Source organism: Battus philenor, unplaced genomic scaffold (assembly GCF_028537555.1).
Source record: "Battus philenor isolate CCGP_79_NKW_IND1 unplaced genomic scaffold, ilBatPhil1.0.hap1 SCAF_27, whole genome shotgun sequence".
Lineage (NCBI taxonomy): Eukaryota > Metazoa > Arthropoda > Insecta > Lepidoptera > Papilionidae > Battus > Battus philenor.
In genome coordinates, this window is record NW_027181690.1 from 9,792,759 (window position 1) to 9,808,180 (window position 15,422).

Below are 15,422 nucleotides of genomic sequence, written 5' to 3' on the forward strand. Positions count from 1 at the left end.
GCGAAACTTTTAAATATATTTTTCCTAAAGACCCTTGTGTTATAAATTATTATCCAAAAATATATAACTATTTATTTTAGAAAGAGATTAACTGGGCAAATATATAAAAGGTGGTTTAAATATCTTTACTTAAATAGGCAGTTACATGAGCTATTTTATCATCGATAATTTTGCCATTATAAGTCGTAAGCTGCCACCGGCTTGAAACACTAATCTGTTGAGAAGAGACGGACAGAAACTTAGAAATTTCTATTTTAAATAAATATTATAAATTTTTCATGTGTACATTATATCTTAATATATATAAATCTCGTGTCACAATGTTTATACTCAATGGACTTCTAAACCACTTAACCGATTATAATAAAATTCGCACACCATGTGCAGTTCGATCTAACTTGAGAGATAGGATAGTTTAAATCTCAAATTATAGTCGCAATTTTAATTTATTGCTAATTATTGTCTGTTATTATTTGACAGTCACAATTATCCGTTAACTCCAAATGATTCTAACAGATGTCGATACCTTTCGACTGGGTTGAGTAAGTAATCAATAGATGGCGCTGCTATGGTAAATCTACGAACTTGTCATATAAGCTACATTTTAACAGCATAATTACCACGTGTTGTTGACGCTATAAAATTAATTAAATTTATTTTGTAGTGAACGAAATACCGTATAATTCAATTATTTCCACTTTTTAAATTTTCACAGCAACGCGTGGCCGGGTCAGCTAGTTATTTACTATGTAAAAGAGTCAACAACTCAAGCTTCACACATTTCGATCAATTAAAAACTCTTGAATATTTATTTAATAATGTAATTTTAGATTTAAAACTACGAAACGGTAGGTCATAGATATCTTGTAGATATTTATAATGAACGGTATACACAGACCCATGTAGATTTTGTTAATATTTTGAATACAAAACTAACGCCATACAAGTTTATTTTCATTTCTTGTATGTATCAGTCTGTGATTATTTTTGACATAAGATCTTAAATCATGGCGCATTAATAATATCTTATTAAAAATGTATCGCGAAGCCATTCATTATACGAATGTCTTTAAAAACGTCTCTCAGGGAATCTTTGGCTTTTAAGTTATAAATAGCCGGTATAACTATTTTCTGTAAAATAAATTTAGAAATTATTGGAGGCACTGTGATATAATAAAAGACAGAGTGAACGCTATGAAAATAAGTAAAATATGTGGCGAGTCATATTAACGTTCTTAAGGGGTAGGTAGGGGTAGATAGGGGTACATAAATAAATTATTTGTCCTCAAAAAGTCTCCATCGAACTGAAACAATCTTTGACCGTGAAGACAGAAGATGGTCAATTCCACCCTCTAGTTCAGATCTTAGCCCCTTGGAATAAAGATAACATAGTTTTTTAAATCTAAACTATGTAAAACATCCTTAAGAAATACAGTGACCGAAATAGATATGAATATGGTGGACATAAACAAGTTTCCAGAGGATATGCAGCAGCTTCCTCCACGTACCAATACCACACTGCGATCGCCAACTTGCCTGCCATCGTGGCTGTTACGGTATATCCACCCATAGATACCTTCGGAGAAGCCCTTTCAGTGGGCGTCTATGGGTTGTAACGAACAATCGATGTGTGACTGCAAAAACTAAGAGATCTGTCAAAAATGGAAGACGCCATTTTGAATAAATTTTGACATAAATCAATCTAAGGTTTTCAGCCTATTCTAGTAAATAAAATTACTAAAAAAATCTTTAGTTATAGTTTAACTAGTTATTAAAGTTTTAAGAGAATTGTAGAACTGAAAACGTAGAGATAAACCAAAGATTTTCCTAACATATGCACCAAAGGTAAAATTAGGATTTTTCATTAGTTAGTGTCCGTGCATCGGTGAAGAGCACATCCCAAATTCTTTGTCATGAAACCTGACCTCAATCAATGTTACAATTTCGTGTGGACTTTGTACATCAAAGAACTTTTTTCTGATTATCACCGTAGAACACCAATTTTAAACTTTGAATATTGTTACGCAATAAATAATTGTGAAGACTAAATAAAATACCAGTGATCAAGTATAAAAAAAATATCTCAAGGGACGAATTCAAAAGAGATAATTAAGAGATGTTAATAAATAAACAATCAAATAAAATCAAAAATCATTAGCCGAGTGTTCTTATACAGTAGAATAATATTTTCGTACCTTTGCTCGTATTGTAAAATATGTCATATATAGGATGATTTGTTATAAGTTTAAAGCTATAACTGGATAAATGCTTTCACATCTCTTTCTATTCGTCCTGTATATTGATCGCCCTGAAATGTGTTATAATTTTTATCTATAAGAGTGCGAGAGGCCAATAAATTCTGTACTACAAAGTCTGCAGCGACAGGTAATACACAATAATACATTTTAATACATTAATCTGTATTTTAAAAAATTTTAACTTAGTATATGATTTGAACATGTCATTTATCATTCCTGAACTTCACACTTTAATGTTTTACACCAATAACCAATCGTGTATATTAGTTTGTAACAATGTAAGGATTCAATACGAACGAAAACTTTTGGCGACCTGAATCACGTATTCAATATGTCAAGAAAACATTCTCAAATTTCCTCCTATTTTTACTAAAGGCAGTAAAATAAATAAATAATAATTGGTTTTAAAGTACATCTTTAACCAACGGCAATGCAAACATTTTACAAAATACTAAATAACATCAACTTTATATACTCTCATCTCAGATATTGAAATGTATTCTGATATATACCTTATTAAAATATCCTCGTCATATAAAATGTAATTTCGTACCAATAACAATAAACGACATATAAGCTCCGTGAACAGCGAATTGTTATCAGACCATTAACGTTTTATGCTCGGATATAAATCCAGTCGTATTCGAGTCCGCCGCAATGAACCTCGTAGCCGTGTATAAATCTGTCTACCCTCTTCAAGTTACGGACGATGTATTTTTACGTCCATTGTAATTTTTATATTTTTGGGACGAATTTAAGCACCGTCTTGAATTTCCTTCACGTATATTAAACTATTGGATTCTGCATATTTTTTTAGTCCTTAAACCTCGTCTAGAACGTTTATACTAGACCTGCTCGAGTAGTAGACTTCTTAATTTCAACCACATTGAAAGGGCTATTAATATTAACGTCTTGAGTAAACAACCGATCACTACACAGAATGATTTTAAGTCAATTATAATATGAATTAATAAATAACATTTACAATTTACTAATTGAAATGCACGGGAAACATTTTATTAGCCATTAGCTGATAAAATTAACAATTCTTAATTTGAAATTTCTGTAAACAATCACTATTACAGCAATTATAAAATGGCATAACAAATTAGATTCATGTCCGTCAAAATCTACATTTTCCTTCATTTCCGTCCCACCGGGAACATCTTTAAAGTTAAAAGGCTTAATACGCGGTTTTCAATTTTAATGAACGCAAACAAGTTTTGTTCGGAATTCGAATAACCTACTTTCAACTGCTTCGATCTGGTAGTATATTTTGTAATCTGTACAATTTTAACAATTTTAATTGATTTGAAAACAAGAAAGTAAATGTAGATTAAAAACCTTTAATTGCCCTTTATAATGTTACAAATTAAAAATCGAATTTTAATTTTTTTTTTTACTTTATTTAAATAGGCATTTACAAGCACTTTGGAATCGAAAGTAATCTGTAAATGAGGTAGCAATAGCTCGGAATGCTGATCAGCTGAAAAAAGCCGACCAAAAACAACATTTACCAGCGTTTAATTAAAATTTTAGAATTTTAATGTATACATCAATACATCAAATATATAAACGAGTCAACAAACCAAGTCACATTACAATCAACTAAAAACTTTTGAACACTATAAAAAGAATTCTTTTGTTTTTATGACGGAAGATCTGAAATGTGACTGAATATAAGATAAGCGATAATTAACAGATGTGTTGTTCCTGATGCATTAAACAATTAATTTGATTATCTAATAGATTCAGGCGTTACCTTGCGAAAGTTCATCCTAAGTAAGAAAGGGACGAATATTTATCTATTTCCACTATGCAGCAGGAGTCATGAAAAAAAAGTGCACTTCATTGCACGAATACTGCTGCATAGTAGAGGTAGATATATATTAGTCCTTTTCTTAATAAATCTGACTGTCCCGAAACGTAAGGATAATTAAATTTTAGTGTTATCTCTAAACATCTAAGACATATCCCATTACTTTCCCTTTCTTCTTTTTTTTCTTTTTAGCTGATGAACGCCCACTGCAAGGAATAGGTCTCTCCCAAAGATCGCTTTGATGATCGGTCATACGCTTCCCGAATCTAGCGACCTTAGTTATGTCGTCGATCTACTTAGAGAGAACCAGCCGACGCCGCGTCTACCGGCTGGTGGGATCTTTCGGCTGTTCCTTTAACCAAAACTAAATTTTGAAAAATGTCTCCAGTGTACCGCATATTCAATATTTTTAGCACTGTATTCCTCACTAGATCCTTTTTGATACCACTAGATACTTCTACAAAAAAAGCATAGAATTGTCTTTTAGAAAAAAAGAAAAAACCACCGAAAACAAAAAGTACGAGTAGATAAAACGATTTTGATATATCCTACCTTATGTATGCTACTTTATACTATGTACGAGTATAACTGCAATTGTTAATTTATATTGACACAATTTTTTAATTAGAATTTTTTTTCTGGTTTTTTATTTTAAATCCGAAACCTTCTGCCATAAAAAAGTGTTCAACTTTATATATTTGTATATGTATTTAGATAAATAAATAATACACGTACACTACTAAAAATATTACTTTATAGCACTTGTAGACGGTTTGTTATATGGTATTAACGAATGCTCCACAGGAGACCTATGACTGAATTTATGTCTCACAAGTCGACTGTAATACTGCAGTTTCACTGGTATTTATGGGGCTCTTCACAAATCTGTCGTGACAACGAACAGCTTAGCGGTTGTGTGTTTGATACACAAATTTAAATGAGTGAAGACTATGTAAATCTCTTAGACATTATTAGCATGCTAATTGAAATAACGGTTCACTTTATCTTTAGTTGATATACATTTACCATAATCGCCACGTCTAACAAGGGGGTTAGCGAACGCAATGTCTCATTATGGTACACAGAGGAAGCTGCTGCTCATCATCTGGAAACTTATTTATGAGCAATGTTACTTTCTAATAATTAACGCACAAAGTGTGGGCTATATGTATCCTGGGAATTAAACCCGCGACCTGTAATCGCAAGTCTCAGTCCTCTACAGCTAGGCTACCATTACTTGCTTATTTTACAGAAAACCGATTGATTTTTACCGCTCCGGGATTGAAAATTTGCATATTAGATGCTGATAACGAAGGTGAATATATCGTTGATTAGAAATAAAAATATTGTTAAAAATTTAGTCGTCTGAATTTAACTTAAGTAAGCGACATTACTTTTTCTAATAAATGTATACATATATTGTATTAACAAACCACAGTGAAAAAAATGTTTCACAAAGTTCGGACTAATTTTTTTAATGAAATTCACCAAAATATTATTAAACTACCATTTATAAAATTCAAAGCGGATGTTGAAAATAATATAGCAGAAAAGGCTTTCAGTGAGCGAATATTTAAACGACAAAATTTTTGACAATGATGTAGCTTGATTATTTTGTTTTCATTAGGCTATATCTGACAAAGTATATGTACATAAATCGATACAGTTAAACTTTTTTTAAAGATGTGTTGTTGTGGAGTTTCATCCATCTTTTTCACATTTATAACACATCGCGAAGCAGAGTATAGTCAAAAGGGAAAACGGCTGCGTGTACTTATATAGGCACGTAAGAAATTATACTCCTTTGGTAGCATTATAATAGTTTTTTAATTACACTCAAATAGTAAATTAAAATTATTATACAGAAAATTTACAGGAGGCCTATATCTAGTATTTTTGAATTATATGATTAATATTTTTTATCTAGAATCATACAAACAACACGATTAAATTATGAGAAAGCTAATAAGTCAACAGGAAATGAAGAAATATACTTTTGAGTTTATATGTGAAATAAATTTATATCCTGAATATATGATCAAGGTTTTAAAAGTAGTTTCTGTACCCATGTAAGTTATGAGGGAACATTTACGTTTATTAAAATTGTACGAACTGCTTTCGTGTGTAGTTTTTACGGGTCGTTGACTTTCGTTGTATAAATTTTGGGTTGAGATCTGCCTAAAATTTCGTGAATTTATTATATCCTGAAATTCCTACTGTTTTTTAATATACGTATGTCGTTGTATCAATCCAAAGATGTCAACTGCAATTCAAAGGCTTCTCCCAAAAATACCTTTGAGGAGATATATCATAATCGCCACTCTTGGCAGACAGGTTGGTGAATGCAATGTGGTATTATGATACGCAGACGTCACGTTTGCTCATCTTTTGAAAACTTGTTTGTGAGCAGCGGCATTCCTATATAGTTAACGCAGAAATTATAAATAAATATTAAAGATGTTTATTTTCCTTCACGAACAAGGATACTTAATACTAAAATTTACAGAAGTTATAGTACTAATTACGGCCTGAGTTTGAGGAAGCTGACCCTTGTACTAGGTTTGCACCTGTACTACAAGTCATTAGGCCCCGCCTCCTGAATGCTACTTTGATTTTCATAGAACTGTCTAAAGAGATGGTACTAACAAAATTAAGTGTATACATCCAAAGGAATAAGGAAACATAAATTTTAAGTAGTGTTTTTTTCGGTCAGTACTAAGTGAAAAGTGTCTTGTATGTTATTCCGTGTTATATGATGTTATGTTTTATTAATTTATTCATGGGAATGTAGTAAGTTTTCTGTCTCCACATAATTCTAGTTTTGCAACTATTCCGTTGTCATATTTTTTATTTTGAAATTATTTAGAAGATGAATTGTCAGCGTTTTATGAGTCTTGTTGTTTAGACGAGGACCTGAAAAACCAAAAAAATTGTTGCTGAATTTGGTGGAATAATAAAATACAAGATGGTTACGTCTCAGACTTTTACCAGAAATGGGGATCAGTGAATGTTGCATTACAACTGTATGGAGTATAAACAATTGCCGCACGGTCAAGAGCTTTGTAACTTTTTAAAGTTGAAAGCTTTTAAATTATGAATTATATAAGATTGTATCTCGGGAATCGAATCGAGACCTAAGATCGCAAGTCTGAGTCAATACCACTCGCCTACCACTGCTCTAAATTCAGCTTCACAATATTAAAGTAGAATTCCGAAAACAGTAGCCTATTGAATATCGAAACTTTACGTAAAAAGGGCTTATAATAAAGAATCTATGTAACAGATATGATGTACGTATAAAAAAAGTCAATCAAACTTCTTTAAGCACTAAAAAGAATCTCCAAATTTCTCTTTTATACTTTATTTCATTTAAAATTTACGCATGAAAAAGTTTCACGAAACAGCATCATTAGTAATACGTTTTTCTCGTAGTCTTTACGAACAGATGTTGCTTGAAAATTTTTTAATAAAACGGCAATAAGTCCGGGGAGAATATTCGGCGCTCGTGTGAAATTGTTTCAAGCGAACACAATGGTAGCATGTTTTGCTTCAGTTTTGTTTACTTTGAAATGAAATCTAACAACATTCAACTCGTGCAACAGAAGTACTTACATTTATGGAAAATGTAATGTGGACAAAACAAAATATGTAACTATATATACAGGACAATTGGTTATAGGTGTAAAAACTATAAAATAATGAAGGTATACCTTACTTATAGTACAAATTCTGCAGAGGCAAATAGTAAACAATACTTAACAGGTAGTCCTCCCGTACATTATTTATTACTTCTAGAATCATTGATTTATGAATAGTGCATACAATTCATTATTTTTATTTTCAGCTGATTTCGCCATTTGCAAAGTATCGGCCTTTCTCAAAGATCGCCACGATGACTACTCCAGCGCTGCCCGAATCTGGCGGCTTCCGGCAACCTTAACTATGTACTACCCCTAGTAGAGGACCAAACCACGCCGCGCTTACCGGCAGAACCTTTCGCCATCAAAAGCCATCACTTGTATGAGCGATGAGCCCCACCCGCTGCCATTTTAGACGAGCAATTCTTCGAGCTTCACCGGTGATCAATACATCAATAGTTGAAAATGAGCTATAAATTCACTCGTTTAACCCTTAAAAGCCTGATTTACGAAAGTGATTTTTTTAATATTACTGTGTTTGCTTGAGGGTATAGATGAAGGGAAAAATAGATTTTTTTTTTAATTTCGTTGTAATAACCTATAAAAAAACTAATAGTAATGTGAACATTCGGTTTAAAAGATTGGTATTAAAATTGAAACTCTAGGCTATTAAGGGTTAAAATATTAACATACATAACCAATCATCCTGTATGTTGTTTCTCTTCGTTTTTTTCTAAGATCTTTTATTTTTTTATTGTAAGTAAATTTTAGAAATTTTGTTATCAATTTAATATAATGTAAAAGTTTCTCATATGTGCAATTACTTCTTAAAGGTTTCACTAGACTTAACCTAAAAAATACGAATTGCTAACTTGTTTCGAATTAAGTTATTGTGTACATATATACCCAGTCGAGCAATTTTAGCCCAGCGCTTATGACTGATTGTATGTCTCGGGTTCGATTTCCGAGATACAACCTTATGTAATATACACCTTGTGCGTTAATTATACACAAAAAAAAGTTCGCCAAAGCTTAGGCAGCAGCGTGATTTGCGTACAATAATAACAAACTGCATTCGCAAACCCGCCTGCAAAGCGTGGTGTATGTCATATCCTCATTAGATATCTTTGTAGGGGTCCTATGCTTTTCACTTAGCGACATTAGATCAATTAATTATACGTGCAAAATTCTTGCGTACTTTTAACTAACGGAAATGTAGCTCTTTCAGCAAAAGATTTGCGCTTATAAAACCTATAACCTTCATAGCTTTTACATCTATTTACAATCACCTGGTATAAATTTTTCGCTCTGAAATATATAATTAGATTTTTTTATAGAATGCGATAGGCTAGTACTATTAACAGCAAATTAGCTATACATTCACACATTTTTACTTCTACCGTTTCCATATATGGTTTTCTGTAAGATATGGTCTCGTGTGATAAGGCCGCCCATTGTACTGTTGTGTTCATTAATTTGAAACTATTTAAATGTATTCTAGCGTGTACAGTAAAGAATATTATATGAAAAATTCACCACTTCACAGATTTAACTACTATAGCCAATTACACTATACATATAAATTACATACACGAAATGTCCGGTAGCAGAATTTGTTTTTTAAATACAGGATTTTTTATGATTCTTATACAAAAGAGGAATAAAATGGCAGCATTGCTTATTTTTTTAATGCGTATTTAATTTTAATGTATTATTATATTAAATAGAAAAACGAATGACCTCTACAATCACGTATTTAAAGTTCAAAGATTCGTGTAAATTGCACATCGATAATTTTATTCTTTGTACAATATTCGACAGTTACGCGATGCTCCAAGTGAAGAACTAATTCGTTCTTAGGTGCAAAAATGCCGAGCAACTGTTTCAACAAAACATATTAAATAATCATACTGTATACATATATTTATATGGATACTGAAGGCTATAGATTGTTTGCTGTTTTGTTTTTATATTGTGACTTTTATATCACCCTATATTCACTAACTTCTGACGTATATATATTACACATATATTTTTTTGTATCTTATACTCACATTGATTCTTAAAATGTAATATATTTGTTCTTTCCAAAAATAAATAAATATATATCTTAATAATATAAAATTAAATTCAAGTTGCAACAATTCCTCCGCAGCTGTCGAACTGTCTTTTTAAACATATAACGGTTAGCAAACTTTCTAATTCCAAGAAGTTCATTCCAAAGTTGAAAGCTTTGGAAAGCAAAAGAAGAATGTACGAAGTGGGTTTTATGAGAAAAACAAAAGTCTGAAAAAAATATTTTACGATATTTAATAATACTGAAATTTCTCTAAAGGATAGACATACAGCTTGATAGATTATAGGTACAAAAGCTTATAATAAGCTCAATTTGTGAGCTAAAAGCTTTTTCAGCTATTTACAAATAGCCCTCTCTTAAGTGATCACTCTAAAATATGTAACATTAATATATTTTTTTCTATTAGAATATGGCTAGCTATAAATTTCTAGCAGTATCACGTACGCGGGGTCAGATATTAAACAATTATTAATTTTAATGTTTAATAATCGGAATTTTGAAAACTCTTTTTCTTACTGTAATATCATTATGTTACATATTATTTCTTAAATCATTGATTCTGGGATAGTGTGCATTATGAAATAAATGACACCTATATATATATTCACATTGTATAGATAAAAAAATTGTCAAAAAATTATTACAACTTAGTCAACTATGCCTTTTAATTGACTATATGCATATATTATTTATACCTCATCGCATTCAAATTACCGTTCAATGCAAGGTTTTATAATTTATAAATAGAGAATTCTAGTAAAACATATTTCACTGTACTATTTGTACGAGGGCTTTATATTAACTCCGTTACTATTTAGAAAAAATAACGACTAATATATATAATTAAACAGATCCTGTATAATAGAGTATGCTAATAAAAGCAATTTTATTCCAGGAGCTGGCTGCAGCGACACCAACACAGCGGAATTGGAGGGGAATCCTCATCGCTCTGCTGGTGATTGCAGCAGTGCTGGGATTGATAGTGTTTAGCATAGCTCTACTCACTCCAGCTGGTGACGGCGGAAGAGTCAAGGGAAGAAGGCCGACCCTCAGTGATGTCCTCGCGGAACATTACAAGCCTTTTAATGGTACTTGGCTCACAGGTAAGTGTATGTCTATTTAAAACTCTACCACTCTTAACCTATCTTCAAATTAACGCAACTGCTTTTGTTTTATAATTTTTATATTTACTTATTGCTCGAAGCTCGACACCAAGGTGACTGTTGTAGCTCGTAGAATTAGTCATCTGAAGTAGCAGTGGATAAGATATACCGCTCGTGTAACATGAGGGAAGGTCCCCCACTAGTTGGATCGACAATATTGAAAATAAATACGAACATCGCAAAACCAGTCAGCTCCAAATGTCCTCCACGCTTCCAAATGTTATCCTGACGGGGTTTGAGGCTAGAAATTTATTTATTTATTTATTTTAGAGGACATACACTAATTACATTTTCCCGACTATAAAAATATAATGTAACAGAAGTTTATTTCGACACAGATATTTAAAAAATGTTTCATAGAATCAGGCGTATTTTGCGGAAGTCCATCCTAAGTAAGAAAAGGACCAATATATAGCTACTTCCGCACATGCTGTAGTAGTCGTGCAATAAAGTGCACCGCCCGCCAGAGTTTGACTCCGTGTTTGGCACTAATCGGCGTAACATTACTCCTAAAGTTGCCCAGTGGAGGGGTGAAACACGTTTTGAGTGAATTAGCGGTGGTAGTTGTGTAATTCGCATTGTTTGCCGCATGCGCAGTTATCAGCGAGCTGGCGGGCGGTGCACTTTATTGCACGACTACGACTGCATGTGCGGAAGTAGCTATATATTGGTCCTTTTCTTACTTAAAAAAATATGTTTAGCGTAAAGAAACCACAAACTATATAATTGATTAGAGTATATTACGTAATTATCTAACACCAAAAGAACAAGTACCTTATCAGTATTTTAATTTAAAAAATATGAAGTTAAAAAAGTTCGAAATTGGTATTTATACTTGTTACCGAAAAATAACCACAAAAACACCTGAAATAACCAATCAAATATTATTAAAATAAACACTGAATCTATAAATAAAAGAAAAGATAACGCAATGCGAGTAAAATTTTGAAAATAGTGACGTCCGTACGAGAAAAAAAGTTCACGTAAGTCTAATACGTTGTATAAACATTCGCTAGTAAACGCGTGCGTGTGGAATGAAGACTAAACATTCTCAGTTGGCTTTAATGTTTACACGCCTAATGGACGGGCTTTTCCGATTGCATTAGTTCAACAGATTCCAATACACGATGGAGAAGTTATACTTGGGTGGGATTTTCGAGTGTTCGATCTCTAAATTCGTACAGTCTTGTTTTACGAAAATCCTAAATTTACTCCGAAATTAATAAAATAAAGTTACTGTTTATTGTTTGTTTTGTCCTTCCGTGATAAACATCAATTTTACTATGTATTTACTATTGCTAAGTTTCTTTTCACCATCGATATGACATTTTAAACATTAATATAAGAGTGCACTATATTTACTGGGCTGATATTTTGTGATAAGTACATCATTTATTAAGTAAGAAAAGGAACAATATTTAGCCACTTCCGCACATGCATTGGTAGTCGTGCAATGAAATGCACCGCTGATAAATGCGCATGCGGCAAACAATGCGAATCACACAACCGCCACCGCCAAATTACTCGGCACGTGTTTCACCCCTCCACGGGGCATCTTCAGGAGTTATGTTACGCCGATTAGTGCCAAACACAGAGTGTGTTTACCACTGCATGTGCGCTGCAAGTGACTAAATATTGGTCCTTTTCTTACTTAGGATGAATTCCATTAAACATCATTTATTAGATATTGTAAAGGAGATTGGGTGATGATTAGGGGAGATACACAATCAACAGTCTAATATAATAAAATAGAGATTATTTGATACTATAAACATGTAAAAACTAAAAAGAGATTCGCCCCTTATGTGACCTTTTCAAGTAATCCTAGAGTATAGAACTTAGTTATAAACTTTAACTATTGCAGGCCTCTTTTACCCCTAACTTATTTATGACTTAGGGTCTATTATTTCTTTTTAAAAAATCTTCACTTATATTTTTATTTCTGCGCTCTTCTTTCACGCATATTAGTTTCTTTCATTCTTTTCTTACATTCTACATTTCATTTGTTTTGCTCTCAGAGAACCCTTTCAGAAGACGTGTTGAAAGCTGGGTTAGGTAACATAAGTGTTCATTGTCATGTCAGTGAAGACGAACCCCTTATTCAGCTAAATATCCCTTTGAATTTACTTAACGACTGAATATCCTGATTACTAATCCAATTGTTTGTTAATTATTTTGTGAACAAAACTCTTACTCCTGCTCAAATGTCATTTAGATGTCATTCAGATTCTGCGAGTATTAGGTGAGAGGGCACAGGTTACGTCTAACTTAAGATCTCTTGTAAAGTAGCGTACCATACCATACTACTATTTTACCGAATTGGTGACTAATCTTACTTTGCTTCTTCTCTGTTGATGTTAATGCTGTTAGCTCTAAGGCTTTTACAGCTTCATCGGAGCTGAGTTCGCGGAGCGGAAGGGTCCGTGATCTAGAACTAAAAACTAAAAAACTAAAACTGGTAGGACGCCCACCAGTTGCACGGTGACGTTCGTACGTTGCTAAGGCTCTTCGCGAGTCGAGTTTTGAAGGGTGTGTTGCTACAGTGTTCTTGCGGCTTGAGACGGCAGCGTGGACCACAGGCGAGCTGAGAAAGGTTCCGGATCTAACCATGGTCCGCCCACACAGTTCGCGGTTAGGGAGAGGGCGGCCGCTCTCTAAAAACGGGTGTTGTGATGTCTAATCAACATTATCCATGTTGCTAATGTAACCGGCTACGTAAAAACCATATCGTGATATAAAATACCACTAGCGTCATCTAGTGCATGATAGAGGAACTTCACTAACTCGCTCAAAAGACGATACTCTTCAACAAGCTAGTCATGTTATATAAAATTAATCGGTAAAAAAGAATCACAAGCGATATGAATGAATTATATTCGCACCGTGTACAAAGCAGTTTATTTGTAAAGATTCACGAAATTTTAATAAAAAAGTTTTTCGTTTGACCTATGAACGTCATTTGTTGCCACTAACGCCCTCTGCGAAAGACTTTCATTTATTATCTTGTAAAATTACCTTGAATCGGTTTATAAAACTTTACTAGAAACATTCAATCTTTTAATAGACCAGTAAACATTAAATAGATTTTAGCCTTAGATTGATCTGTACGGAGTCTTATAAGTCGCAGGTATTAAAGGCCGCCCACCCTTTTTGTAAGCAACTCTGTGGGGAACGGTAATAAGACCTCATTTAAAGTCTTCATGATTACATTCCGAAGGTTTCAGGGGTGGTGTGAGCAACTCTACCTACCCTGGAACAGGCTATCCAAAATAACAACGGAGGGAGAAATGTATAAACAAATAAAAAATTCTAATGGAGATACAAGAGTCCCTGACTACCTACATGAAGTATACGTTAAGCATGTAGGGGGTTTTGTGGGTAGGAATATATAACTTTGTTCTCAAGAGGTGGGATGTCTTGAACATACTGAAGATTTCGATCCAAATAAAAATAAAAAGTCTGTAGACCGAAAATAAAATCCTCTGACAATATTACAAGATTTTTTGGTATTAACGTTCTAAATATAGGTCATGTAACAATGACTAATGGTATAACAGCCACTAACTTCATACTATAAGAACAATTACATCACTGCTAAGAAAAAAAGAAATATAATATTATGCTAGAATGAAACATAACATAAAATGTTAAAGATATGTAAGAAATCTTTTACCTCCTAATTATTAACAATAATCTACCAATACTCTTTATGTGAAAAAAGTAAGAAAATAAACGAAAACATTATAAAATAACATAACCTCAAATATTAAGATAGTCACTCTTACATAGTGAGAATAAATTTAATGTATATCAAATTTTATTGTTATATTTAGTAATGAAATTACATTCTTGTGATGTCTCTTATAACAAAATCAAATGTACAATGACGACTTGATCGTGATATATAGAGTCGATCTTAATAATATACAGAGTGTTTGGTTTTGTAGTAAAAGCTTTACAGGAGTGGTTCATGTATGTATTTGTAAATAAAAGGCTTTAAAACTTTTACATATATTTCTTATCAACTTATTTAAATTGATCACTGTAAAATATGTTACATTAATTTATTATTTTTAATAGAACGTCACAGGACAATAATTTCTAACACTGCAAAGTTAGCAGCGATATATTGTAAATAATAAAAAAGTTTAATTTGTTAGTATTGTATTGTAGTTCTAATTTCTAAAACGCATTTTCTTTTTATACTATCATTCCGTTGTGTATTATTTCCGAAACCATTGATTTTTGATATACATTTAAAGCTTTTTTCACCTGCTTCGAACCAAAAACTAAATTATTGTTATCATTTAAATTGCCTTTACACTGTAGGAGAATTTTCAAACTAGTTTAGCATTGATGAGCTTATTATTATGATATATAGATATATGTAGTTTATTATAGACAGTAATCCTCCCAACTGAAAACAGCTTTAACATTTTATTCAAAAGAAATTACAAAAATCATTTA

At 32.3% G+C, this 15,422-nt stretch overlaps 1 protein-coding gene across 1 annotated transcript in view; it reads left to right on the forward strand.

The window, feature by feature from the left end:
• LOC137925562 (inactive dipeptidyl peptidase 10) overlaps positions 1-15,422 on the forward strand; it is a 199,891-nt gene that overhangs the window by 104,693 nt on the left and 79,776 nt on the right. Inside the window, exon 2 of the mRNA XM_068769026.1 lies at positions 10,688-10,895. Coding sequence (XP_068625127.1) covers positions 10,688-10,895 — 208 coding nt within the window. The remainder of the gene's footprint in view (positions 1-10,687; positions 10,896-15,422) is intronic.